The sequence below is a fragment of the Acanthaster planci genome, linkage group LG03 (assembly GCF_054643075.1).
Source record: "Acanthaster planci isolate LZ-2023a linkage group LG03, COTS_SCS, whole genome shotgun sequence".
Classification (NCBI taxonomy): domain Eukaryota; kingdom Metazoa; phylum Echinodermata; class Asteroidea; order Valvatida; family Acanthasteridae; genus Acanthaster; species Acanthaster planci.
Window position 1 is genome coordinate 15,417,756 of NC_141779.1, and position 24,872 is coordinate 15,442,627.

The 24,872-nt window shown below is 41.1% G+C and overlaps 2 protein-coding genes across 5 annotated transcripts in view; one reads left to right on the plus strand and one right to left on the minus strand.

Annotated features, from left to right (window-relative positions):
- tmtc1 (transmembrane O-mannosyltransferase targeting cadherins 1) overlaps nt 1-5,527 on the plus strand; it is a 42,604-nt gene extending 37,077 nt beyond the window's left edge. For both annotated transcript variants that reach the window (XM_022256293.2, XM_087134064.1), the window contains exon 18: nt 1,224-5,527. In XM_022256293.2, coding sequence (XP_022111985.2) covers nt 1,224-1,436 — 213 coding nt within the window. In that variant the 3' untranslated portion in view covers nt 1,437-5,527. The remainder of the gene's footprint in view (nt 1-1,223) is intronic.
- Nucleotides 5,528-5,926: 399 nt separating this feature from the next.
- Nucleotides 5,927-24,872, minus strand: part of LOC110991085 (uncharacterized) — a 29,365-nt gene continuing 10,419 nt past the window's right edge. The window contains exons 1-12 of one of the 3 annotated variants that reach the window (XM_022256229.2): nt 20,843-21,195; nt 17,565-18,126; nt 16,321-16,400; nt 15,989-16,119; nt 15,602-15,788; nt 14,428-14,495; nt 13,963-14,047; nt 13,466-13,609; nt 12,697-12,756; nt 11,893-12,105; nt 9,656-10,878; nt 5,927-7,976 (exon numbers count right to left, since the gene is read on the minus strand). In XM_022256229.2, coding sequence (XP_022111921.2) covers nt 6,534-7,976; nt 9,656-10,878; nt 11,893-12,105; nt 12,697-12,756; nt 13,466-13,609; nt 13,963-14,047; nt 14,428-14,495; nt 15,602-15,788; nt 15,989-16,119; nt 16,321-16,400; nt 17,565-18,118 — 4,188 coding nt within the window. In that variant the 5' untranslated portion in view covers nt 18,119-18,126; nt 20,843-21,195 and the 3' untranslated portion in view covers nt 5,927-6,533. Of the gene's footprint in view, nt 7,977-9,655; nt 10,879-11,892; nt 12,106-12,696; nt 12,757-13,465; nt 13,610-13,962; nt 14,048-14,427; nt 14,496-15,601; nt 15,789-15,988; nt 16,120-16,320; nt 16,401-17,564; nt 18,127-20,842; nt 21,202-24,872 lie in introns of those variants that run through there. The other 2 variants (XM_087134063.1, XM_087134062.1) reach the window with 2 other exon arrangements.

A 24,872-nucleotide genomic window follows, 5' to 3' on the forward strand; every position in this document is an offset into this window, starting at 1 on the left:
TTCTTACCATGCCAAATGCAAAGGTTGGCGTATGTGCCATTGCAACTATTTATCCCACAAACGATTCTGTTAACAATGCCTTTGTATTAACTTTGTATTCGGCAGTGTGATGCCTGGCAGAGACTTTAATAACTCATACGGGCTGATTAACAGAATTGCGAGTCCAGACATTTGTAGTTGACATCAATGGAATAAACCCATATAGAGCTGGGTTATTTTGGAGTTGGGGCAGAACTCCTAAAGGCTCAGCTCGTGGAAAAAAAAATAACTGCAAATATCAGAAATATTTGAGGGGGGTGGATTCTCCCCCCCCCGACTCTTTTGGGCTAAAGAACCTCGATCCTCCACTGATGAAGTAGTTTCAATAAAGTTTAGTATGTCCACAAGAAAGCAGTTTAATTCATCTTCATGTGTTGGCTTGGAGACATTTTGTATTCTATGGGTAATTCTCAGCTCTCAAGCGAAACAGTTTCCATTATTTACAAAGTCGACCCTTGAGCTCCGTGTTCCTCCATTTAGTATCTTTGTGTGGAAGACCCTTTTCTATATTATAGGGCAAGGAAACTTTATGAATGGATCAATGCATGTGTCAAATAATTAATGCCACTAGTAGATAGTGTGAAATAAATCTAATTGTGGACTGGTTCACAGCGTAGTGTCTTATCTAGTGTCAACGAAACTGCTCCAATTTTCAAGTTTTCCGATCATTTAAAACTCTGTATATCCTTTGTCTCACACAAGAGTGCATTAATTTAACATACATTTGGATAAACTCTGAACAAACTTATTATCATTTATCCCCCAAAGCTGCCACAGGGATAAGAAATTGAGAAAGACTTCCCAGAGAAAAGCATTTGTACATGTATATCCTTACAGATGTGACGGAGAAAGCATTAGTCAGACTGTCAGTCTAGAAGACACATCTTCCTAAAATTTCACAGAAGGGCAGTTCCATGAAAACAGTGGAAATTTGGTCACACTGTTACCGACCTCATTATCACAAGTAATTCTTAAACTGTTAGAGTCTTGGGGGAAAAAAGGCAGTGGAAAAGTAGCACAACTACCTTGAAGTGTAAAACCTCTTTTTTTTTGTGAATTATTAATAGAGCTCGGTAACATGCCCAAAATAATGTCCGCTTTCTTGTTAAACTGCCCAGCTTGTTCCTCTCACTGATAACTGTAGGAGACACCATCAGTAACCAATTTCCTGTCCTGATTTTCAGAGTTACCAGGAAGCAGTGAAACTGAACCCTCGTCTTAGCTCCGCCCACTTGAACTTGGGAGCCATGCTACACCTCAAGGGGGACTTCGCCCAGGCAAGGAGGCAGTACCAGGAAGCTTTGAAGCTGGATCCAGATAACCGCACCCTACAACAGAATATAGCCAAACTCAACAGAGCTGAAAAAAGACTCAAGAAAAAAGGTACTGTAAACTGAAACAAAAGCAGTTGCTAGGAACGGCAATTAAAGCGGCAATAGATTTATAAGCAATACAAAACTCATGGCAAAAATGAGTTCCGTGATTTTTTTGTGTTCGGAGTTTACACTGCTTGGTAGCTTTGCCAAAAAACGTGTCAAATAATTGAGTAGATTTCCAACATGTTTTTCACTGACATGGCTGAGCTGGAAATAGCAGTCATTACGTGTGGTTTGTCACACTTTTTCCTTGCCATTCCAAGAGCTTCTCTTGGCAGATCCTATACAGCACCAACGGGGGAAATGGCCTCCCAAGAAAAAGCAATTTTTTAAACAATGCATTATAATGGTAGGTTATTTGCAGGGACTATTTCATTTCTCCTTCAAGTAAGCATGCAGAAATGCCCCAGGACAATAAAAGGTCTAAATTGAAGAAATTCCCAAAACCTCCCCCCACAGAAATATGGTTCTTGATCTGCCCTCGGGTAGTTCATGAGATTGACATTCTGAGCAGTTTCAAAGGGCCCTTCATGAATGTCTGCAGTCTGTTATTTTTCCTTGCTACACACATGTGCAGGTGCTCCTGTGTACAGTCAGACCTCGTTAATACAAGATTCTGTTCATAACAAGGAAATTTTAGGTCCCCATCCATTTGTTCTTAGTTGTTTTCATTCCAGATAATACAAGGTTTCTGTTATAACAACGTAATTTGCCAAGTCTGAAAAACCTGTTGTTGAAGAGATTCGACTGTAAATTTTAATGCAAATATTCTGTCACCCGTAGAGGTTGCACTACACAGTAACAGCTCAGTACTTCCTGAAAATTGATTTTCAATTGTCTTCTCACCGTTGTAAGCATTTTATACCATTCCACTTTAACTCTACTTATATTATTTTGCATCATCTTTATCAGTGTGCCAGCAGATATTTATTATTTATTCTAAACTTAGCAATGGATTGATTTTATATGTGATTTTTAGTTCCAAAGCCATAAAGATGTTTCCATTGAAAAATTCTTGCCATGATTTTAACTATTAATTGTATCTACTCAAATCAAATGTGCATTCAGTTGGATACTTGTCAATTTTAAATGATTCAAGAGACAAGTACTATTCAGTGTCAGGCAGATCTGATCGCTGAAATCTTTTTTTTCCCCCAAAGCCTCCAATCATTGAACATCACATTGAATATTTCAGTTAAAACGATCTTTCTACATTGAGCTCTTTTCTTTGACAGGGAACAAGGCTGAGATCGTCCTATGTACCATGTAATGGAATGTACGTGTCCTTAACCCTAAAAAGAGCTGACAGTTTCTACCCCTCCGCCTTTAACAATTTACCCGATATTGCTACAGTGCTTTTTTTTCAGGGGCTGAGCCCTTACAAGTTACTGGAGTAACTCCTTGCAGTTATTTTGACACCAATTTGTGCAAAATCAAACATGGAGCTTTTGCGCTGCACCCATTTTTCTGAGACAGGTCAGCCAAACATTTATACTTCTCCTTGCAGTGCAATTGAACTTCAAATAACCACTGAGATCAAACTTTAGTCGTATGATGATAAGGAACTTCTTCATGTGCATGCAAAGGTTTTTAAAAAATTTGAACGCGGCAAAGCTGTTTTTGGGGGGGATCCCCCCGGCTTTGAGATGGGCCAAAATAACCCACATGTACAGGTAGCTCTCCAAGGATTAATCCACAAGAACAAGTTGAATTTTTTATATTGATAAATTTAGGATGATTCTCTCTTGAAAATGAGTAACCTAAACCAAGAATTTTGTGGTACATGTACCACATGGCAATGTAACATTTGCTGTGTGCTCCAGCACAGCTTGCAGTCGTCACCATGCCATAAATATGCAGTGTATGTACTTTTTGGGGACTGCACATCAACTTTTTTTTATTCCTGAAAGTCAAGATTGATGTACAGTAAACTCTGACTAAGTCGGCATCGCGTAACCCGTCACATCGTTCAAGTCAGTCCTGATCGTCTGTAATGCATTTCCATTAAAAGTTTCATTTCTAAGTCGGCATTTATAGGTCGTCATTTCGTATACATGTATGTCGGCATGTCGGTCCCTTTTCCACAAAACCACAAAATATCCTTTGCATAAGTTGGCATTAAAAAAAATTGTGCTTCGGTATCAGTTTCCTTCGCCGTGGTTGCCAAGATGTGTCAAGTGACAAGTCCTGTGCGCGCGCGGCCAGCATGAGTACATCAATACCAGTAACCCCTCTAGAGCTACACGCACGCGCTGTCCATTCTGGGGGTCGCCTTATTGAACGTAGTCTGGTTCCCTGCCCAAAGATTCCCAGAGGACCTTTGATTATGTTTTGTCGGGTAGTCAGAATCATCGGGTCCGGTATCCGGACTATATTGAACAAACTTAACCAGTGCACGTGTGTGGTGGATGAGTGTATGTTTTCTATACCGTAACTGTATCATGTACAGTACATGTATGTATGTACTGCACTGTTGAGTCGTGATGTGATATGCAAGTGGCTTGCCGTCCTTGCTTCGTCCTTATGGGCACATGATCAATTATTGAATTTGCAGGATAATAATCGAGAACAAATTTGCTGGGATCAACCATGGAGGTAGAAGGAAACAGGGTAAATCAAAGCCATTGAAATAGTGCAAGGAATCATAATGTACATAGGCAATACATGTGTACGTGTAAGTCAGCAATAATTTCTTGAGTCGTGAGAGTGCCGACTTAGCCAGAGTTTACTGTACATGTATAGTGTACTTCAAATGAAATAATAGAGTTTTAGATTTTTAATTTATTAATTAATATGAATAAAAACTTCACCAAAGTGAATAATTCTTAGTTATTAAGGCTTTTTCTGTGTATATTTTGTGCCGTAAAATTTTGGAAAAGACATTTGTATTTGATTTTATACATGCATTTCTATATGTAATTGGATATATACATGTACGTGTAATAGATATATGGATTTAGCTTTGTGATTTACATGTACTGTAACTCATGTAGTTCCTAGTACCGATGATTGTGAATATACAATATGTGTATGTTTGTTGAAATTGAACTGTAAAAGAATTGATTTTAACCGTGCATTGTAGTTAATCATTATTGTAAGACGTTTGATGCAGCGTATACATATGGGTTTAGGGAAACTACCATGTTGCGGAAAGTGTTGTACACAATCTTTACTTAGTGAAATTGATTGAAGCATCATACCAGCTCAATCAATGATACCCATCTGTCTGTCAAATGTGACAAGACCTTACTTTTGAACACGAGAACTATTGTCCATTTCTTTCATTGGTTCTGTGGTTATTCAGCCATGGACAGTTAGCCAACACGTGAAAACTGACAGCCACTTTATGGGGCTGTGTGCGATAAACTTGGCTGCGACTGGCTACATACAGTGTACATGTACACCTATGGAAGTCACCAGCTTGTGGCTAATTCTCTCTTCCATAGATGTGTTAAAGTTAGTCATTAGTAATGTGACACAGCACCGGTTGCCATTTGAACAGTGGGTACTTCAGTTTACACTGTGCTCTGTAATGGACAAAGAAAAATATGAAGAGTGGCCATTTTATGAAGTTAAAAAGTCAGGTTTTGGATGTACATGCTACTACATGTATTTCAGAGCTGAAGTACATGTATGCTATTTCCAAACCAAAAAAGTTACAATTTTCAAACTCCTTAGCCAGTTTTGTTAGCAGTTGTATTTTTCATATGTTAGCTACACGTGAGGGAATTATTTTCAAAATTTGATTTTATTCAAACATTGCTACCTGTTTTGTGATCGGTGAACAATCTCACCAGTTTTTGAAAAGTTTGTTCTACAGCTGAATATTGCAAATTTTGTAGTTGGGAAATAATTGGATGAAATGACTTTCTACATGCAGGCTTTCTTAAATTGTAATATGAATACATGTACAACTCAAAAATTTTTTGTGTCACAGGTTTAACTAACTATTCTAGTTGTCTACCATTCTGGCAAAAATACTAAATATAAATTCATATTTAATGTATGAAAATCAATTTTGATACAAAGGAAGTCAATTGTATGCAGATACCGCATGCAAGACATTGCATAGTGCTTGTACACAATTAAAAATTACAAAATGTACAAATCAATTTACATTGAAGTATTGTGAACTTAAACTAAATGCGTTTAACATTGAAACATTTCATCCAAAGCTAAAATTAAGAAAAGTGTTCCCCCCCTTTTTACAGATAAAAATGAAATTGTCGTGTTCACTCCCCTGAAATGTCTTGAGGGCACCAAACCTGAGGTCTTTCCTGTGAGAAATATTTGATAGTAAAATAAATGACACTATTAACATATCTAATGGCATCATGTATGAAGAAAAACCCATCCTCCTTGCAGGTTTGATGCACAACAGGACCTCTCCATTGAAAAAATGGCCTACCGGTGAATTCAAATTAAAATGCTGACAAAAAAAACCCACAAAATTATCTTTTTGTGGGTTTGGGTCAACACTGATGAAAAGCAGCACTCCCGAGTTTTTACCGCATTCAAAATTTCAACCCTGATGACAGAAAATGATACAGGAACTATTAAAGTGAACATTTTATGTACATGGAATGCAAATACTGAACAATGCTGGTTTCAAGGTACATGTAGTTGTGGGCATTGCAGAATGGATACCACAAAATCTTAATTGTAATACATATATAAGTAGTTTGAAATCTCGTGTTAACTTCATACACAATTTGAAAAAACTTGACTGCAAAATGACTTTACATCAGTAAGAGCTGAAATAATTCAGCATTTCTAATGCAGAATTGAATAATGATCACGTGTTTTGTATGGATTATTTAAAAACCGACGCCTAATTATAAAATAAGACAAAAAAAAGGACACATTTCAGTCAATGTGCATGCGAAACCACATTTCAAAAAAGATACATACTACAATTTAAAAACATTGAATAAGAGGGAATTGTATAAAGCAAAAGCTATCAATTAAAATCCTGTCAGTTTCGACAACTACCTGTAAATATATTCGAAGTATTCAGTACAATGGCGGGTCGAGTCAAAGATTTCATTATTTATTGTAAATTTGTTTTCCATTAAAGAGATTTGTTTAGGTAGGTGGTACATGCACATTTCCAAGATCCTACAACATGCAAGAACTTGAAATGTACACCAAACCATTTCCGCTGATGGTTTGCTGAGTACCTGTAGGAATCGTTGATGGGCTGCTGCCAAGATTGTGGAAGTTTCTACTTGGAGGTGAAATTGCATTAGCTTGCAGCGAAGATGGGTGACATGACTGGGGAAGCAACTTGTGACCTATCACAGGTGTAGACTGTGAGCGAGGGTAACCCACAAGAGGTGAGAGGCTGCACTTAGGGGTTGGCGGTGGTGAGGCCTGCGGAACGAAAGCTCCGAGATCCCAAGACGGGGACAGAATGCCACTGGACAGGCTCTGATCTGAAGGGAAAGACGGCGACAGGGTGTTTCTTGTGGATATTGGTCTGAACAAATTCCTAGATAACTGTGGTGTCTGGTCTCGTGAGAGGGTGGAAAGAGATACTTCTTGAGGGTACACATTCCGAGTCTGACCCTGTGAAAAAGCCATCCTGGGAAATGAGGTTAGCACTGGACGAATGAGACTCGGTGATGGGCGTATGCCTTTCAAAGAGAAACCTGGAAAGGAATCTCTAGATGTCTGCGTGGGTTGGCAGCCAGAGACCAAATGTACCGGAGAATGAGACAGATTGTAGGCATCTTTCATACTGAGTGGAATGACTAGTGGCCAGTTAGTTTCTCGAACTAGACTGCTGTGAGACTTCCATGCGGGCGGCGGAAGCTTCCAATCTGGGATGGGTGAGAGGCTGAGGGCGTAGGGCACAACAGCTGAGGATTGCATTTGATGAAGACTGTCCTCAATCCCACAGGCTAAAACTGAAGACATGGCTCGACTGCCCCCGCGGATTCCGGAAAACCCAAACGGCGACCGGGAGGCTTCAGACACCCCAAGACTGGAACGTGACCTGGGCCTGTTGGAGACGTTGGCCAGGAATGGGCAGTTGCCATTGTCCGGGCTGAATGCAGGGAACGGTGAGCAGGGAAGAGACTTGGAGTTTGTCTGCAGATGCCCTGGATTAGACAGACATGGCTGTCTGGCACTCATTGCTTTGTCCTGCTTGGATGGCTCTACCGATGAGTAATGTAATGGCCAAGCCAATGGCTCTTCCTCGTCATCTGACTTGATATCCTTTCTGTTACTACTTGTTTTCCTATCTTTTGCAACTTCATCGTTACCTGTCACTGTAGCCCATCCAACTCCGTCATTGTCCCTTTGCATTTTACTGCTGTTTTCTGTACCACCATACCCATCTCTATTCATCTCACGCTGTGGAGGTGTACCTTCCTCAAAAGAACTGACTGAGTGTAACCCGGAGCTATTTGGACCGTCAACCTGTGCATTTCTGAATTCGGGACACAAGTGGAGAGCTCTGGCTGTGGATGGCCTCTTGGACTTCTTGATTGATGTTTGTCTTGGCCCATTTCCCTCTTGCCATGAGGATGTCTCGGTTTCTGCGGTATTAGTTATCTGACAGCAATACAAAATGTGAACACCAAGGCTGAATTAAAAGGAAATGGACTGGTAGTTTGTCATTGCGACATCTTGCCATTTTCCAGAAATATTTAAACAGTCCACAACAACCCAGTTGACCTTATTCAGAAGTTGGCCAGGTTGAAATAAAAGCAAGGTTTCCTTTTTATTTTGGGAACCTAAGATTAAAAATGAAAGCAATGAAAAAAGAAGTTCATGACGGATTATGTTATTTACGATGCTCAATTATCTAAACTTTGTATTTGTTTTACCGGTATATCTAAATATTTTAAACATGTTAAAAAAAAAAGTGAGGCATGGAGCCCGAGATAGTCTGGCACCACCACATTTGGCAGATATACCCAGCAAGAAATGAGACCGAGGGGTACCCCCCCAACATGTCCAATCCCTATACACATTCCAGACTATTGTTACTTAACACATCCCCCCAAGATGTCTGAAAGGAATTCCCCAGATTCCTGCGAGACAATGACCAACACAAACAGGGGGGGTTCTCTCTGTCTCATACCTTGCTACATATGTTGGCAGATCAAAAATGGCTTACACGTACATGTACTTGTGAATAAGGTCTGTTCAAGTGGTGAGGAGCAAATGTCAGGTGTACATGTATGTACATGTACATACATACATGTACATGTAGATGCTCTGGAAAGAGCCGATTCGGCATTTCAACAGTGCACAGACAAAATAGCAGGTCATGAGTTATTCAAGGACATCATCACACACACATGAGGTCATCACTATTATGGCAGTTGCATATTGACTCACATCACAAACATGAACATCGGGTATGGGCAAAACCCGTCATTAAAATTAACATTTCCCTGACACAAAGTACATCTTGAAAATAGTTTGCAGTACCCGCTGCTACATATGACTTAGACCGACCAGCCAACCCAAGCACGCTCGGTGGTCGAGTGGTTAAGACGTCTGCACCAGCGAGCAGGAAGTTGTGGGCTCGAGCCCCACCTGAGGAAGCTTGTGAATTTTTTCGCAAGGTCTCTGGTAAGCACCGAGTATACATGTACAGTGTTTGTGAATACACTTTGGGTTAGGGCAACACCTGTAATTCAAATTCCCATGCAGTGAACTGGCATGACGTCAGGCCTTCAAATGGTCTCCAACGATCTTCCCCATTTGAAAAACCAATTGGCATCATGTAATTTTTTTTTCAAATGCGTTCTTGGTTGTACAAGAAAAATTCTGAAATCACTAGCAATTTTAGAATTTTTCTGTCAAGCTGGACAAGTTAAAAGGTGTGGGCAAACCTTCAGGCATCTCAAAAGCTTGTACATGTAAATATTTCTTCACGTAACAAGTTTTGTCAATTTGGAAAACAGGCATGCACAAACAAAACAAAGGTTAAATCAAAGAAAAATGCTTCGTGATGCAAGAACAACTCGCAGTAAAAACTCAACTCAAACGTCAACAACATTAAAAAACAAAAAAACAAAGACTTCCTGAAAACTTGTGTGAGTTGAGTGAGTTATAACATTACAATAACAAAGTTTTTTGTTGTTTTCATATCAATATTACATGACGTAACCAACTGAGAAATGTACATGTCTTGTTATCAACATTTTTCAGTTTGGAATAGAAAGAAGGAACAAATGGACATTTGTGAATCAACGACAACTGAATTTTTCTTTGCATACCTTTGTACATGCTTCTCTTTGCATGCCCGTTTTCCTGTTTCTAACTCTGGATTTGTCAAGTCTCAAACCTGTTTCGTCCAACTTCTGTTCCATGTGCTGCTGACTACCCTGCTGTCTTCCCTGATCCGCACAGTAGACAGTCTGTTCACACTCGACTTCATGAAACGGTTGTTGTGAAGCCATGATCTCGTCTGTATCACTCAGCTGTTCTACACACAGGAGTTTTGCGTCCTGGTCAGTGTGCAATCCCTGGGGGGCAGGTTGCAGAGGAGAATCGCAAGGAACGTCATGAGGTGCATGGTGCTTTAGGGTTACAGTCTTTATTGGAAGAGCAGCGACATGATTGACGAAGATTGCTTGCCGCGGGCCAGCCAGCCCTGGCTGTTCTCCTTTAAGTATAGTGCCAGGTACTAGGGTAGCTGTGATAGGTGCTTGAGGCTTGCCACTTGTGTTTCCTCTTGCTATTAGGTCTTGCCCTGCGACACTAACTGATAGGGGAGAGTTTTTGTGCAAGACGGAGATCTCCCTTCTGATGATGACAGTTTGCATGGGTTTCCCAGTGGTTTGTTGAAGCAGCTTCCCATCAACAGGGATCTTCAGGTACTGGGTCTGACTGGGAATGTCTTGACGACCACGCTGGAGCGCCAAGGCTGCTTCTAGCTCCATCTTGCTCCTCTTCACCACTGGCTGGTACTCGAACTCGCAGCTGTTTGGCTGCTTGATGGTGCGCTTGCTGCGTCTGATGGTGTCTGGGTTGCGCAACACCATGTGGAGTGCATTGACAGTGTCTGTCAACAGAGAATACTGACCAGGTGCCTTTGCAGCAGGGCCACCGAGAGCAGACTTGGCCTGAGAGGAAGAAGGCTCGGAAGCTCTACCAGGACTTGGAATGGCTTCTGGACTGTTGTTTTCCTTAGGGTCAGGTTTGAAGACACTGAATGACACTGGGACTGGGATGGCGGTAGTCACACGTTGACTGGTGCCAATGGGAAGGGAGCCAGGGAGAGGGGACACTATCACTTTGGCATTGAGCGGAGTAACCCCAGCCGTGTTTCCTGGAGTGCATTTAGGACTTGTCATAGGTACACAAGTGCTAGGGCAAGGTCTATTTGGGGTTCCTGCGTCTTCATCAGGTGCACTTTGCTTTTCAGTGACGTAAATCTGGGACATCTGGTCTGGATACTTGGAGCGCAGAGCTTCAAACTCTTTGCGAAATTTCTCATCTGCAAAGAGAACAGAATACAATGTTGACAGTAGCTATGCATGTACACGAGTTTGCTAGATGTTATCATCAATTCGATCTCTGCGATATGGACACCAGGATTGAGCATTAAATCGGGTTAAATCAAAGTTGGTTTAGGCCTAGCGAGTGTGAACAACTTGGTTATAGGAAGGGTAGCCCAACCACCATTTCCATCTCAGGACAGAGGTTAAAAAACAGACCACTGCATTAAAGCAGCTTCCAGCTTCTTGCCTCAATCAGCTCTGCCAAGGTTGAAAGTTGATTCAGATAATATTCAGGTGCTGTGCAGCACGACGCATCTACACCAAATTTGAAGCTGAAAGACTACAGGGAAAGAAAAATTACGGTGTGCTGCGAGCGATGAAATGTAGAACATAAGTGGCCACGGCTTGTGTGCATCTACAATGCTGAGCTGCATGCATCCTTGTTAACCCTAACCCCCAAGGGTTGCTGGCTCTCACCTTCCCCATTCACACAAAGATAAACACCCACGGGACTTTGTGCGCAGAGGCTGTTGGACTTGGTTTTTCTGAGGTATGCCAAACCCAATGCAAAAGCCAGCTGTTACGGGCCTACCAGACCTATCCCCACAGAATTAAACACTTTCCTACTGTTTAATTCTGTGTGGTTGGGAAAGGTTAGGGTTAATACACAGGGACATTAAGTAAATGGTATATTCAGAGGATAGTTTTGGAGCCAGTGATCTGAGCATCAGGTGTGGAGATGTAGAGACTGTTTTGGTCATATCACAAGGCCTTGAGTCACTACGCTATCAGTGATTGTAAAAAACTGCAGGTGGGAAGGATCAGAAATGGCACTGGCTCCAAAAGGTATCAAGTCTAGAGTTTTTATAATCACAGCAATTTAGCCCAATAGTCTCCACAGTCTCGATAAATAAATGTACATAAAGGTCAAATTAGTCCAGAAAACAGTGAGTAAGCTGTCACTGCATCATGAGCGCATTAAAAGGGCAGAGGTGTCCAATGCTTAATACCTGTGGGAGTTTTGGGCGACTTGTCATCTTGGCTGTCTTTGGTGGGACTGTTTGGCGCCGAGGAGTAGGATCGTCTCTCCCTCTCAACCACTTCACAGATTGCGTTGAAGGAGGCATGCCGGGACCAAGCCACCTTCTTGGGGCCTCTCGAATGGGACGTGGGAGGTTTTGATGATGGCTGTGTTTCTTGAGGAGGCAAAGTGGGTATCGGAGCTGTAGAGATACAAAAAAATTGTTTAAGTCCTGAACTGAGGTACGCGTACCCAGATGCCTGATACCAAACTGAACAGGGCAGGCACTGGCTCTGTATATGCTTTTATCACTTAAACCTGTGTTTAAATTTTGAAACCCGTCTCCAGCAAAGTGCAACTTTTGAAAAAATAAAAAAAGTTGCAGGCTGAAATCAAGTAAAAACATTGTTTCTGCATCTAATGAATGCACTGCAAATTACCTCTGGTTTATTATGTTCCGTTAGGCATGCAAAACAGTTACTTTGGGCAAAGTAAAGATTACAATACTAACATCCAGGAAAGCCGTTAACACTCTGATAAAGATGCCGTGATGTTCACATGCACGCATTGCTCTTTGAAGTCATCACAATCACATTAGTATTGTTTTTCTGCCGGAATCTGTTTCTTACAGGGTAAACTTAAAACCTGTTTGCTTGCATTCGGCAATATTTAGAGAAAAAGTCAAAAATTTTGGTTGGAAAATACAAGATTAGAATAGTGAACATTAACATACCATTGGAAATGCAGAATGTTAAGCGTAATTTTTTTATTTAAGCGTAATTTTTTTATTTACCAGCTGGTGTTGAGAAGAAAGACTGTCGGGAAGGAGTATCGTTCTCTACACAAACATCACCTGAATTGAAATACAAAGGAAAAGTTGAATCTACAAAAAGGTCTTACCAAAAAGTGATTATTTCTAAAGATTTCCCAAAAGAGTTTGACGCTTGCCATGTCAAGGCAGTGTTGGAGCAAAAAATACACATTTGCAGTCTCACACTTCAAATTACTTATTTGCCACTGACTCACTAATTGTCCTACGCAAATTTCACTCTAAATTCTCAACACTTTGCTTGTTTTTTCACCCTCTTAGGGACTGGTTTCTCAATCATGAAATATCCAATTCAATAGGACAGACAGAAAGCTTTTGTTCAATTTGAATCTGAGGTTTTGGTGTGGAGATGGTACGTGTAAATTGTACTTCCGGATTGTGTGACTGTGCGACCAGTTCTGCATTAGAGCATACAAAATCTTAGAGGCATATTAAATGAACCGAGGACCTCTCTGGAACATATTGTTTCATTCTAGCCTTGATTCAGTATTAACAAAGCTTCAATGAGCTTAACGGGGAAAGCAAGCTTTAAAACTAACAGTGAACACAGCAGAAAGCAAAGCACTCAACTGTTAGAGCTTTTTCATACAATTTTACATAAAATTACAATTAACATAAAATGATTCGAATAACTCCAATCCTGTAATCATATTTCACCCGCTGCACTTTGACAGAACCAATATGTGAGGATCACAGTACACAGTTTATTACATGTGCAAGGAATTGAACTTACTGAGGTTGACGTGATTAGTGTCTGGGTTGGGGCCAATCCACCTGAATGCTGGCTTTCTGCCCCGGCCTTCCTGCACATGGACTTTCTTGATCATCTCTAGGCTTGTCAAGATGTTGGCTATGTCGTACAAACGCCGCACTTTGGCTGCAGAAAAAAATTAGATTGAGGATTTAAAATGTCAGTTTATAAAATAATAAGGTGGAAGACCACAGAAGTGTGATCGTCAAGGAAATTTTTTTTGTGAAATCTGATATGCAACTCCACAGTTTGACTCATTTGCTTAAATGGGCAAATTTCTTCACAAATATTTTATAATTTCAAATTCATTTTCAGCAGCGAGCTTCTTGTTGAAAACGAACTTAGTCTTAACCCAAGACAGCTTGGCTGCTAGACCGATACACACAGTGTTAACTGTGACTTTCCAATGACTCTCATTAACTTGTACTAAGACTAACTTAGCAAAATGTGTAGAGCATAAATGGTTTAATAGAGCTTACTCTTGAACTTTGACCCTTCCCTGATTTCATAATTGATGTCACCTATCAGTACTCTTGCTGCTATATCCAATGTGATGACTTTAGCCTGAGAATAAGACAGACAGAAAAACAAAGTTGAAAGATTTTCATGATATTAGAATTTGACACATGTAAATGTATTTAACCCAGACAAAGCAAAGGAATTGTGATGATAGTAGTTTTACACATAATGAAACATTCCTGGGCCAGTGGACATTTTACGAGATTTGGAGTTCAAAACACATGTGCAGACAGCAAAGTTAAAATGCGCTCATTTCACAATCTTGAACTTTCTTCCCTGTTTTAAACTTCAGTGTTGACATATTCTGAATTATCGCTGTAAGAAACAAGCCCTGTAAATTGGAACAGTTTGTGCAAGTTACGAATTGACCCGGCACAAATTGCCACAGAAAACTGCATTTGATGGTAATTAGGTTATAAGTCTACCTGGGAAACCAAGAAGAGCATGATGAACTTCTGACTCATGACACCCAAAGATTTGTCCCGTCGATTATCTGATGGGGTAGGCAAAATGAAAATAAACAGTCAGGAAACAATATTCAATAACCAAACAACTGTCTGTAGAGTACCAGTGTTTACTGTCAACTGCAACATATAAATGAAGCTGAAATTTGTGAATATTCTACTCCAAGGTTTCAAAACGATTCTTACCACTGAAATAATGAAAGAAAAGTGCATGCAAGGTGTCTTGCAAACATTAAGTGGTGTGAGTCACTGAAGGAAGGGATGCAAACATGAAATGCCGGAAATCTTTTGCACAATGCATCAATATCAGTACTGTTATTGCTTTGCTACATGTATGCAGCATCCCTTATATGTATAAAAGCCATGCAAAATATCATATGTGCCCATATCATATGGGAAAATGAGTAGCAACATGTACACTTTTCTTGCAGTTTGCTAAAGAAGCAAGCTTCACTCTGTTTCAATGTATCATTCATTTGCCATCCTGATGAAAATGGACATTACATGTATGTGGGTAAAAAAAATGCTGAGAGTCCCCTGTGATTTCCATCTTGCGAGATTCCTTTAACCCTAACTGCCAAGCATATTGTTTGGCTTACACTACACAGTACTACAAAATACTAAGTAATAGTCTGAGCCTGAAGGACCTAGCGCTACAGATTACTACTTGTGGCTAGGTTACTTCCATTGTTACTTGTACAGAGAACAATAAAGCCATGCATTCACAGTGCCACAGCACTGTATGGTACGTTGTCTTATCTATTGTATCTTATGGCTTCACAGAACTATAAAGTCATGTCCTCTTACAAGTGACAGCGCTCAGTACTTCATTTAACTACAAGTAGTAATTTGTAGTATTATGTAGGGTTAGGGTTAAAGGCATGATGTCCAGGAGTAGTTCTGCCAACTTGTGATTAACTTTCACCGAGCTGGTCAAATTCTGAGGCACACATGTCCCCTCCTAAATGCCATTTGATGTGCACTGCTACCGATAGCAACAGCTTCTCACTCGAGTTTTAGCTCAGCATGCCAACGAGCCGAGCAACGTTTTTTGAGTTGAGTGTGAGCACTTCTAATAAAAAAGGGCCCTGTTCTACTTGTAACCCTGGCTTTGCTCACTAGCATGTCAACTTACTCATATCTTCCTCAATCATGTCCCGCTCTTTTTTGTCGTCGGTGTCTTGGGGCTGGCAGCCAATGTTGCTGACATCCCGGAATGGCTGCTTGGACAGTTGCTCCATCTCGTCGCTGAACTCACTCTGAATCTGAAGTTTCTTGAGATGGGCAATCTGGTCAGCATATCTCTTCTTCTCACCAAGGCACTGGGAGAAGGGGGAAAAACATGGACACAAACACAGTTAGCTTTCTCATTCCAATTCCGGCACTCAGAAGGCCAAATAGCAGCTGACAATTGCTCCCTCCTCAATTAAGCTGCCATGGAAAAAAAGAAAAAAAAAATCAGGTTTGGAGTTAGAACTTCATATAATTGCCCAAAGAAATATTAATAGGTGTATGTACCTACCTTGAGTCTAGCCAGGGTAGATTCCATATTCATTTTGCCATGCCACAAATATTTATTTTTGGCAACCCGAGAGACCATCTCTATACTTTCCAAGACATTGACAATGTCGTAAATTCTACGCCTCTCCACACCTGTAAGGGGAGAAAAGAGAGATGTTTCACATGTTTTTCAAAGAATTTGCAGTGGTTTGAAAAAACACAGAAGCTTTTCCACAGGTTAGGTTTTAGAGGTAACGCAACTGATCGGACACACCGTCACCCCAGTGGACATTGTTTTGTAATTTTTGGGTGGTAACGTCAAATGTGGCCTTACAATACATGTAGATCTCTCACCTAAGTCCTTGGAGATGGCATCCAAAGAAATTGCCATAGCAACACCATTCTTGGGATAGTCTGGATATCTGGACAAAAATCTAAATTGAAAAGGAACAACAAAAACGCATTAAAGTTGTTCGCTTTAATCATCAAGTGTTCTCCATGGCCGAAAATTTTGGCAGGGCGGTAGACAAAATTGCGAGCGCGAAGCCCTTACAGCGTGGGGTCCGGGGCCCTGGAAAATTTTGGATTCTAGATGCTCTGTAGTGCAGTCTGGGGCAATTTCCAGTCCACTTTCGTCTGTAATTTGGCCCCAAATTTGATTGCATTTACAACGTGAAATATTGGCTAGGATATTCTTCAGGGGGAATTTCTTCATCGAAAGATTTGATGACGAAATTATTTTTATTTCCGGAGCACTTTTTGCCAGAACCTCATGTTAGTAACTTGAGACATGCTTTAGGTGAGCAGAGCATGCGGTTTTCTCAATGATCAGTTGACTGTGAAAAGGCAGAGTAAAAACAAGCCTCAAAATGTGCCCTTGAATAAAAAAGGACAAAAGAAATATGTTCAGGCAAAGATAAGTTTACAATTTCCAGCTCACGTCATAAAAATGAAGCAACCCCTCCATCGGAGCAAAGCATGGGGGCTGCTCAGGCATGGCACGGTCCTTCTGCTGACGCCCGCGCACATTCCGCAAAACAATGTTGCGCTGCGGGTACCAGTCACATGCACTGCGTGTACATGTACACGCTTGTGCAATACAATGTACGTGTACATGTACAAAACATACGCGATGGTTTTTCGGGACACGAGGTTGACTATGCATAACGTTAGGCAGCCAACGATCACCATTGTCAGTACATCATAAGTGTCGTCCGTAAACTCAAACTCGATCCGCAAACTTTGGTAAAGCTCTTTTTTATTAAAATCTTGAGAAAGTAGACATTCAGGGAAAAATACACTACTCAAAAAAAAATAGCAGGGCGGCAATATTTTAGCGGGGCGGCCCAAAATTTTGGCAGGGCGGTCCGCCCTGCTAAATAGCCCGTGGAGAACACTGATCATCTTTCCTGTGGACAATACCTAAAACACCAGTAAATGGAATTTTCCAAACTGAGAAAAGGACAGAAGGAATTATCTTACTTTTACTGTTGTTAATCACTGTTAAATGGCATATTAGATGCTCCTCAGTAACATGTTCATTTATGTTTGAGGGTTGGATGTGGTTCAGTGTTTTCTGGCAGACAATGGTACAGTACCTTTGGCAAAGGAGACCCAGCGATTTGGCCTTCCGGTTGATTGGTTTGTCACCCTCTTCGACGCCATCCTCTCCTTGAGACATGCAATCTGTCTCCACCTCTTCCTCCTGCATGTCGCCCATTCCTGCAACCACGACTTGTTCTTCCTGCAGGGATGTGTGGTCTGTGACAGCACTGAAGAGGGCCAACTGCCGCCGAGAGTCCAGGCCCCGAATCTCTGGGCTGGCAGCACTGATTAGCACCTTGAGGTTGGTGGTGGGTGTCAGCGGGCTCAGACACGGCAGGAGTCCTGAGGGTTTGTTCGGCGTTGATGGGCTCACTTCGGGCTCCATCTGAGCAGCTACTTCCTGACCGACAAGAAAGGGATTTTCGTCAGAAAGTGGTTCCTGGAACGATACACTGAGGGTCTTGTCTCCTTTCTCCATCTGGTTATGTTGCTGGAGAGACGATAACCTGATGACTGGTTCAGTATTAAGGTCCTCATCACATCCATCAAGTGGCTGAAATCCCTCAGGAAACAGAAAGCTTGACATGCTGGAAGCCAAATCTGCCATCTTCCAATCTGCACAAACAGAAATAAAAACTTTTGGCGGTGGATATTGGACCGTGGAAAAGTCCCTCACAATTGAACACGCGCACAGAGTGTTTGGGGGAGCCAGAAGTTGACCATGAAATCTTTGTCTTGTTCCATGCTTCCAGTGTTATTGTCTGCTCGAATTCGGATCCATGCTTATGGCAATAGAGGGATTTCACATTAGCGCCGTCTGCACATATCCGCATCGAAACCGAGGCTCTCTATGTTGAACTTCATTGCGCGCACCTGCGGAGGCGACACAGTACATGCAGTATCCGGTTTGTAAAGTGTGACACCGCTTCAGTTTAAACCACGCCCAGTGCACAAGATACACGACCATCGCAGGTGCGTGAGTTTGCGGTAAATTGTCGTTATTTTTTCTTTTGGTTTTTACATGTCGAGCCATCCTGAAAGACTCTTCCACAAAAATTTGCGGCCTGAAAAGTCTGAATTTAACACACCTTTATGTATTTTGTGTCTTGACTCCTTACTTTCAATCGTCTGATCGTATTAAGAATTGAAGCTGACACATACAGCCTTGCTTTCAAATGCAGAAGTGCGCAAATTGACGCTAAGAGCATCGTATTGGGATCCCTCTATGTTGGGACTCTTTCCCTTTAAAAATTCCCCAGAGCTACAGATCAAACAGACAAAAATAAAATACCCAGGATGTAAGCAAAGATTTATTTTCATAAGCTGAAGATCATATTGAGACTTTTTAACGTAGAAAAAACTGGCAACTCTAGCCTGCCTAGAATACAAAATAAAACCCAACGACAGCCTGCGAAATGAAACGTGCACCTCACTTTGGGAGCTGCGTGCCCTAACCACTCATCCCATTAAAAGAATAAAGAAACAACAATCAGTTCAATGCTCTCTGTGTAAAAAAAGGGTGACAAGTTCACAGAAAAATACAATTCGCATTGTATCCATGCAGTCTAAAAATGCTCCAACTTCACATACAAGTATTTCCATGGACAGTAACCTACTTGTATGGTGAATAACAACATGTAGCCTTATCAAATCGAATTTGGGTCATCTCGTACCTGGGATGACTTGTAACCAAGTCAATTCATACCCAAGTCCCCTAACCCTGGTCAACTTGAGCCCGAGTCAGCTCGTACCCGGTACCCAAGCCAACTCGAGCCCATGTAAACTCTTGCCCTAGTCAACCTTGCTCAGTACGCCCGTGCCCATGTTTCATCTTTAAACACTAGCGAGTCAAGTAACAAAGGGTTTCTTTATTTTGGGAGTGGTTCCCAGCACAATGCCAGTTTGCTCTTCAAAGTAAACAGCTATCCCCTCGTTTATTTTGGGAGAATAGCTTTTAGTTTAATCAGAATATCTTTTGTGGGATTGTATGGTTTATTTCATTGCACATTTGTTCTTTTCGGTCTTTTATTTTTTTTATGTCGCTTTTTAATGGGTTGGTTTCATAATTTAAAGTATTTTAAGTGGGTTTTTAATAGTTTGGATTGGAAGATTTCATCAGGCCTTAGGGCAAGCCTTCAATGGATTTTATTTATTTTTGTTTAATTCAGTAATTTGAAGGGGGAGTGGCGTAAATTTGTGCCAGAAAGTTGACGTTTTCAAATAAAAACAAGTATTCAAGAATTTGACACCATCAGGCTATAATAGAAAAAAAGAATGTGTGCTTCCATACTTTTCATTAACTGCGTTAGCCTTACTCTTTTGTCTGCAATGGTTGGCAGCAAATCAACTTTTAAGTACATCAAACAGGCTTCAAATGTGCATACAAGTGTACACACAAGTTTGAATAAAGGAAAATCGAATGAGGACAATGTCAACTTGTACCCGAGGAGCATCACTGAGTTTAGTGAAAAAGTACAAAAATGTAATGCCCCACAAGTCACCAAATAAGTGTCATTAAATAGGAGAGCGTCATCACTTCTTAAATTATATGAAGTACACTGGGTGTGAGTGGTCCTGGGTGTGAGTGGTCCTGGGTACAAGTTTACGTGGGTACGAGTTGACTGGGGTAGGAATTGACTGGAGCACATGCACGAATTGACTAGGGCATCAATTCTGGGGTATGAGTTGTCCCGGGCATGAATTGACCCAATTCGATTACATTCATGCACATTACATTCATGCACATGTACCTGTTTTTCACAGTAGTACTAGTACTAAGAGTCGAGTACTAGTATTAGTCACTTGTCACAAATGAAAGAAATCACTTGGGGAACTTAGGCCCACCAAAATGTAGGAACACCGATTATTCTTTTTAAGGAACTCTTAACATGTTAAAATGTGCCTAAAATAAGGAAATAATTTTTAAAAACTTCCAGTATACATCATGTAGGCCTAAGCGTATGTCAGTGAAGGTAATATACATTGTAACTCCTTCCCCGGACGCAACCGTTTATAATAATAACGCCCACCAAGTGACCAAGTTAGCCAAGTCTGTCTATAGACATGACAGACTAGGTCTTACTCCTAAAATCATTAATGATACATGTAGGGGCCTACCATGGAAGATGTGTTTTATTCCGCCATGATCAGCGCCATGATCAGATGATAGTTTTAGTAGCTAGGCCCTAATGTCTGAGACTCTACGAAGCTACATGTACATTGGAAAAGAAGAACATTCACTACAGACTTTATAAATGAAATACAAGTTGAAAGGCAAACAATCAGGTCTGCATTGCTCTTTTTCAACAAGCTATTTTCACGATTTGCTTACCCCTTTTTCACCGGACGTTATTGTGTGAAGCTGGAGGAGAACAGCGTTAGCATTAGCCAACCGGCGCGTTGACAAAATATGGCGCGCCACTGAACCGATGACCGAAATTCTGACTCGCACAACTTGCGTATAAAGATATCCTTCATAAGAGTTCTGCTTCAGAAAACCTTCCCTTTCTTGTTACACTAACAAGTAGTTCCCTAAATGTTGAATCAGAGTCATTTAACTGGGAAGCATTCGTGAAAAATTCCGTAAGATTTGTAGCAAACCATAGTTTCGGCGCAAACGATTTCCGTTCAATTTACGCGCGGACGCCAGGGATTTGCATAAGCTCCACCCAACAAGCCAATGAACCAATGACACCCACGTACAAAGGCCGTGTGAGTACTAGCCTTGAGTCAAGGCGTGTGTAGCGCGAGTGCACCATATGGATGCTCAGCTGGTATAGTGCGACCGTACCGTACCGTGTGAGTACATGTACATGTACTAGCCTTGAGTCAAGGCGTGTGTGGCACATGTCCGCCATATGGATGCTCAGCTGATAAGACTAGTGCTAGTCTGGATACCAGACCCTAAGATTCTGACTATTCTACGAGGGTCCGGGATCTCCATTCGGCATGTTCGGATGGTACTGTTGTGTACCCAGCAAGAAATGAGACCGAGGGGTACCCCCCCAACATGTCCAATCCCGATACACATTCCAGACTATTGTTACTTAACACATCCCCCCAAGATGTCTGAAAGGAATTCCCCAGATTCCTGCGAGACAATGACCAACACAAAGCAGGGGGGGTTCTCTCCGTCTCATACCTTGCTGCATATGGTCACCTTGGCCGAAATGCAGATGACTGAAACATGCTCTCATAGTGGGGACACACTTGCAGTATTGCCCACTGGATATGGGAATAGCCTCATTTCTGAGATGTTGCCACTGATGAATTTGAAAACACCCGGGCCCTCAACTTGTGACCCCTGACCCTTGCGTCATATCTATTTATATCCGTGGGCGATGCCTGACCTAAGACTTTTTATCAAGCGTCGTCGGGGAATCTTTAAGCAGGGAACCAGACTAGACAAGTGTAAGTTCCCGAGGATTTTTTTATGTGATTCGTTCCGTCGCGGTCTCCATAGATCTCCAGGTCTATGATCCTCAATAGGCCGATATACAAATGATGAATATTTCATATTCGTGCGGTGGTATCAAGAATAATTTCAAGAGGTGGCAGATGAAAATTAGCATTCCATTTCATGAAACGACCCTTCCATCTGTCACCTTGTGAAGTTATTCTTACCATTGCACGAATGTGAAATATTCATTATTTGCTATACCTGCATAAAAATCCTAGTCATCATTTCCTCTTCTACTAGGAGCACAAACAGTCCTCGTGGATCATAAATGTCCACCATGCCATTCGCAAAACTATATTCGTGTCCAAAGCGAAGCCACCGCACAATGTTTGAAACGGATTCAAACCTGATGATAGAAATTCGCTGAAAATCAACTTGGACAAAATATATCTCATAAAACAAATTCATTGCAAAATATATCTTGTAAAAACGATTCGTTTCCAAAAACAGAGACAATGTTTCTAAATATAGATCTTATAAGAACGAACTGGATAATATATGTCTCGAACAAATTAACATTGGAGAAAATATGTCTCGTAGCAACGAGGTGGAAGAAATCTCCTAAAAACAGACTCCTATAAAAAATATAGTTCAATTTTGAAAAAAAATAATATACTTCATGACACTACAAGGCTTTCGTAGATATGCGTATGGATATTGTACAATTCAACTTGATCATTCTACCGCGGTGGAAAGTAATAAAATTATGATAGAAGCAACTCAAAACCGTTAACATAAAACCTCTGAGAAGAGCAAATAGGTTGATTAGCCGAAAACATTGAGTAAATATGCACATCCGTTCGCATCCTACGTTCTGACCCTTCTGTTCATCGTGGTTTCTCCATTGGGAGGGGCACTATGTTTGCGCGCGCACAAGGGCGGATCTCGACCCAGGAGGGGGGGGGAACAAGTATGGAGCGTCCCCGGAAAAAGTCCCTGGTGCACTTTTGCATTAACTGATTGCACTAGTTACAATTAAACAGCTGCTGAGTTAAAAAAAAATCCTCATTTTTTTTGGGGGGGTGCTCCCTTTCCCCCTCCCGGATCCGCCTTTGTGAGCGCAGTTGTGTGTAACAAAGATCAGGGTGTCTCTTCTTGAAAACAAAACAAAATTCCAGCTGACCTACTTTTCGGCCATTCCAGTCAATTCATTTTGTACATGTGCGAGGGACAGTCAGATTTGTGTCTCTTCGTGACAACACATACGTTAGAGATTTTTAACCAAACAGCATTAATGTAATTGTGACCTTCACAAACATTAATAATGTTAACCTTGAGGAAACATGTCAAAATGCTGAAGTGCGATGTTTTAAAAGAAATTAGTAAAAAAAAATTAATCGAAACAAAGTCATTTCTGACATTTTGTGTTTGTGTCACTTCATGAAATTATGACGTAATAATGAGATTTAGAAAATGTTTCTATGACGACAAAAATAAACACTCCTACTTCAACTATGAAGCGTCAAAGAAGCATTTTGAAGTACCTTGTTTGGCAGAGGTTTTTTGTTTTTAAACTAAAAGTAGATTCTATCGTGTAATGTAATTACTTTCCACCGAGGTAAAGTGATCAAGTTGAATTGCACAAAACATACATACACCCATATCCAATATTGCAACCAGAGCCCAATTTCACGAAAAATCGGCACTTCCCGTAGCAGAAATTCTGTGCTTACGGCGAACGTATTTCACGGGTTAGCGAGGAATTTTTGGCTTGTGCGCATACGTACATGTACATCCATGACTAAGGGTTAGAATTTTTTTCTGCTTGCGCGGTTAGCACATAATGGAGATCGTAAGCGCGAAATTCTGCGGTACCGGTAAACAGTGCCATGAAATTGGGCCATGCTTTGAATGTGACATCTATTTCACGACACTGCAAAGTTTTAAAATGTGTACAGGATTATATGTTTGTGCCAAATAACACCTGTCATTATGGACTGCCTAAGATCCTGTGCGTCGTTGTTTCAATCACGGACCATTTAATGGTCCGTGTTTCAATATACCACAGAGCAAGGAACTGGTCCTTGCTCTACGGATAAACTGGCCCGTGAAGAGTTATCATGGAACAAGGGAACAAAAATGTGTGCATGCTTGTGCGTTTAAGACCAGCTCAGGAGATCGAGAATGGACGCGCCGGCTCGGGCATTGTCAGCGTTCAGTCTCCTCATTTTGGCAGGTGTATCAGTAAGCGAATTGATAATTTGTCCCATATCACTGACGATTTCTTTACGGAGAAAAGCATGGAAATTCCGAAACAAATATGTACTTGTCTTTGCAGTCCGCTGAAGAAAAAATATATATTTCAGGGTTAGCTCTTGAGCTCAGTCTGAGTAATTCTTATTGGCAACCTTTCCACACTGCAAAACCAAACAACAAAGTAATATGAAACTGCATAATCGTTTGTGTCTTCTGAAAAGACAGAACCATCTCGGGCAGTTTTCGTTTTCAAACCTTTGAGCAGCGTCTTTTGTAATATTGTACTACTTTGCACCGCGGTAGAATGAGCAAGTCACACAACTACGCATATCCAGTATTGCAAGTAGAGCTTCAAATTTGTTTCAAGTACAAACACGGACTTTCCGGTGATATCCATTTGATAACATCGAAGAGTTTTCATAGATCCAAGACCCTGTCATTTATGCCAAATACCATCTGTTATGTGGATTGAAAACGATTTTCTGGGATCGTTGTTTTGATATATTGGTCTGTGAAGTGGGTGTCTTTAGAGCATTGTCACACGAACGCATCAACATACTTGGCGACACATCCCCTGCCCATTGACCTAATTATACTTTGACTATTATTCTAGTTCTGTGAGTAGTAGCTTGTCACAAGTGCACCTTCCAGGTATTGTCTCCAGACAAAGGACTTCATCAACATCATATAACACATCCCCACCGAT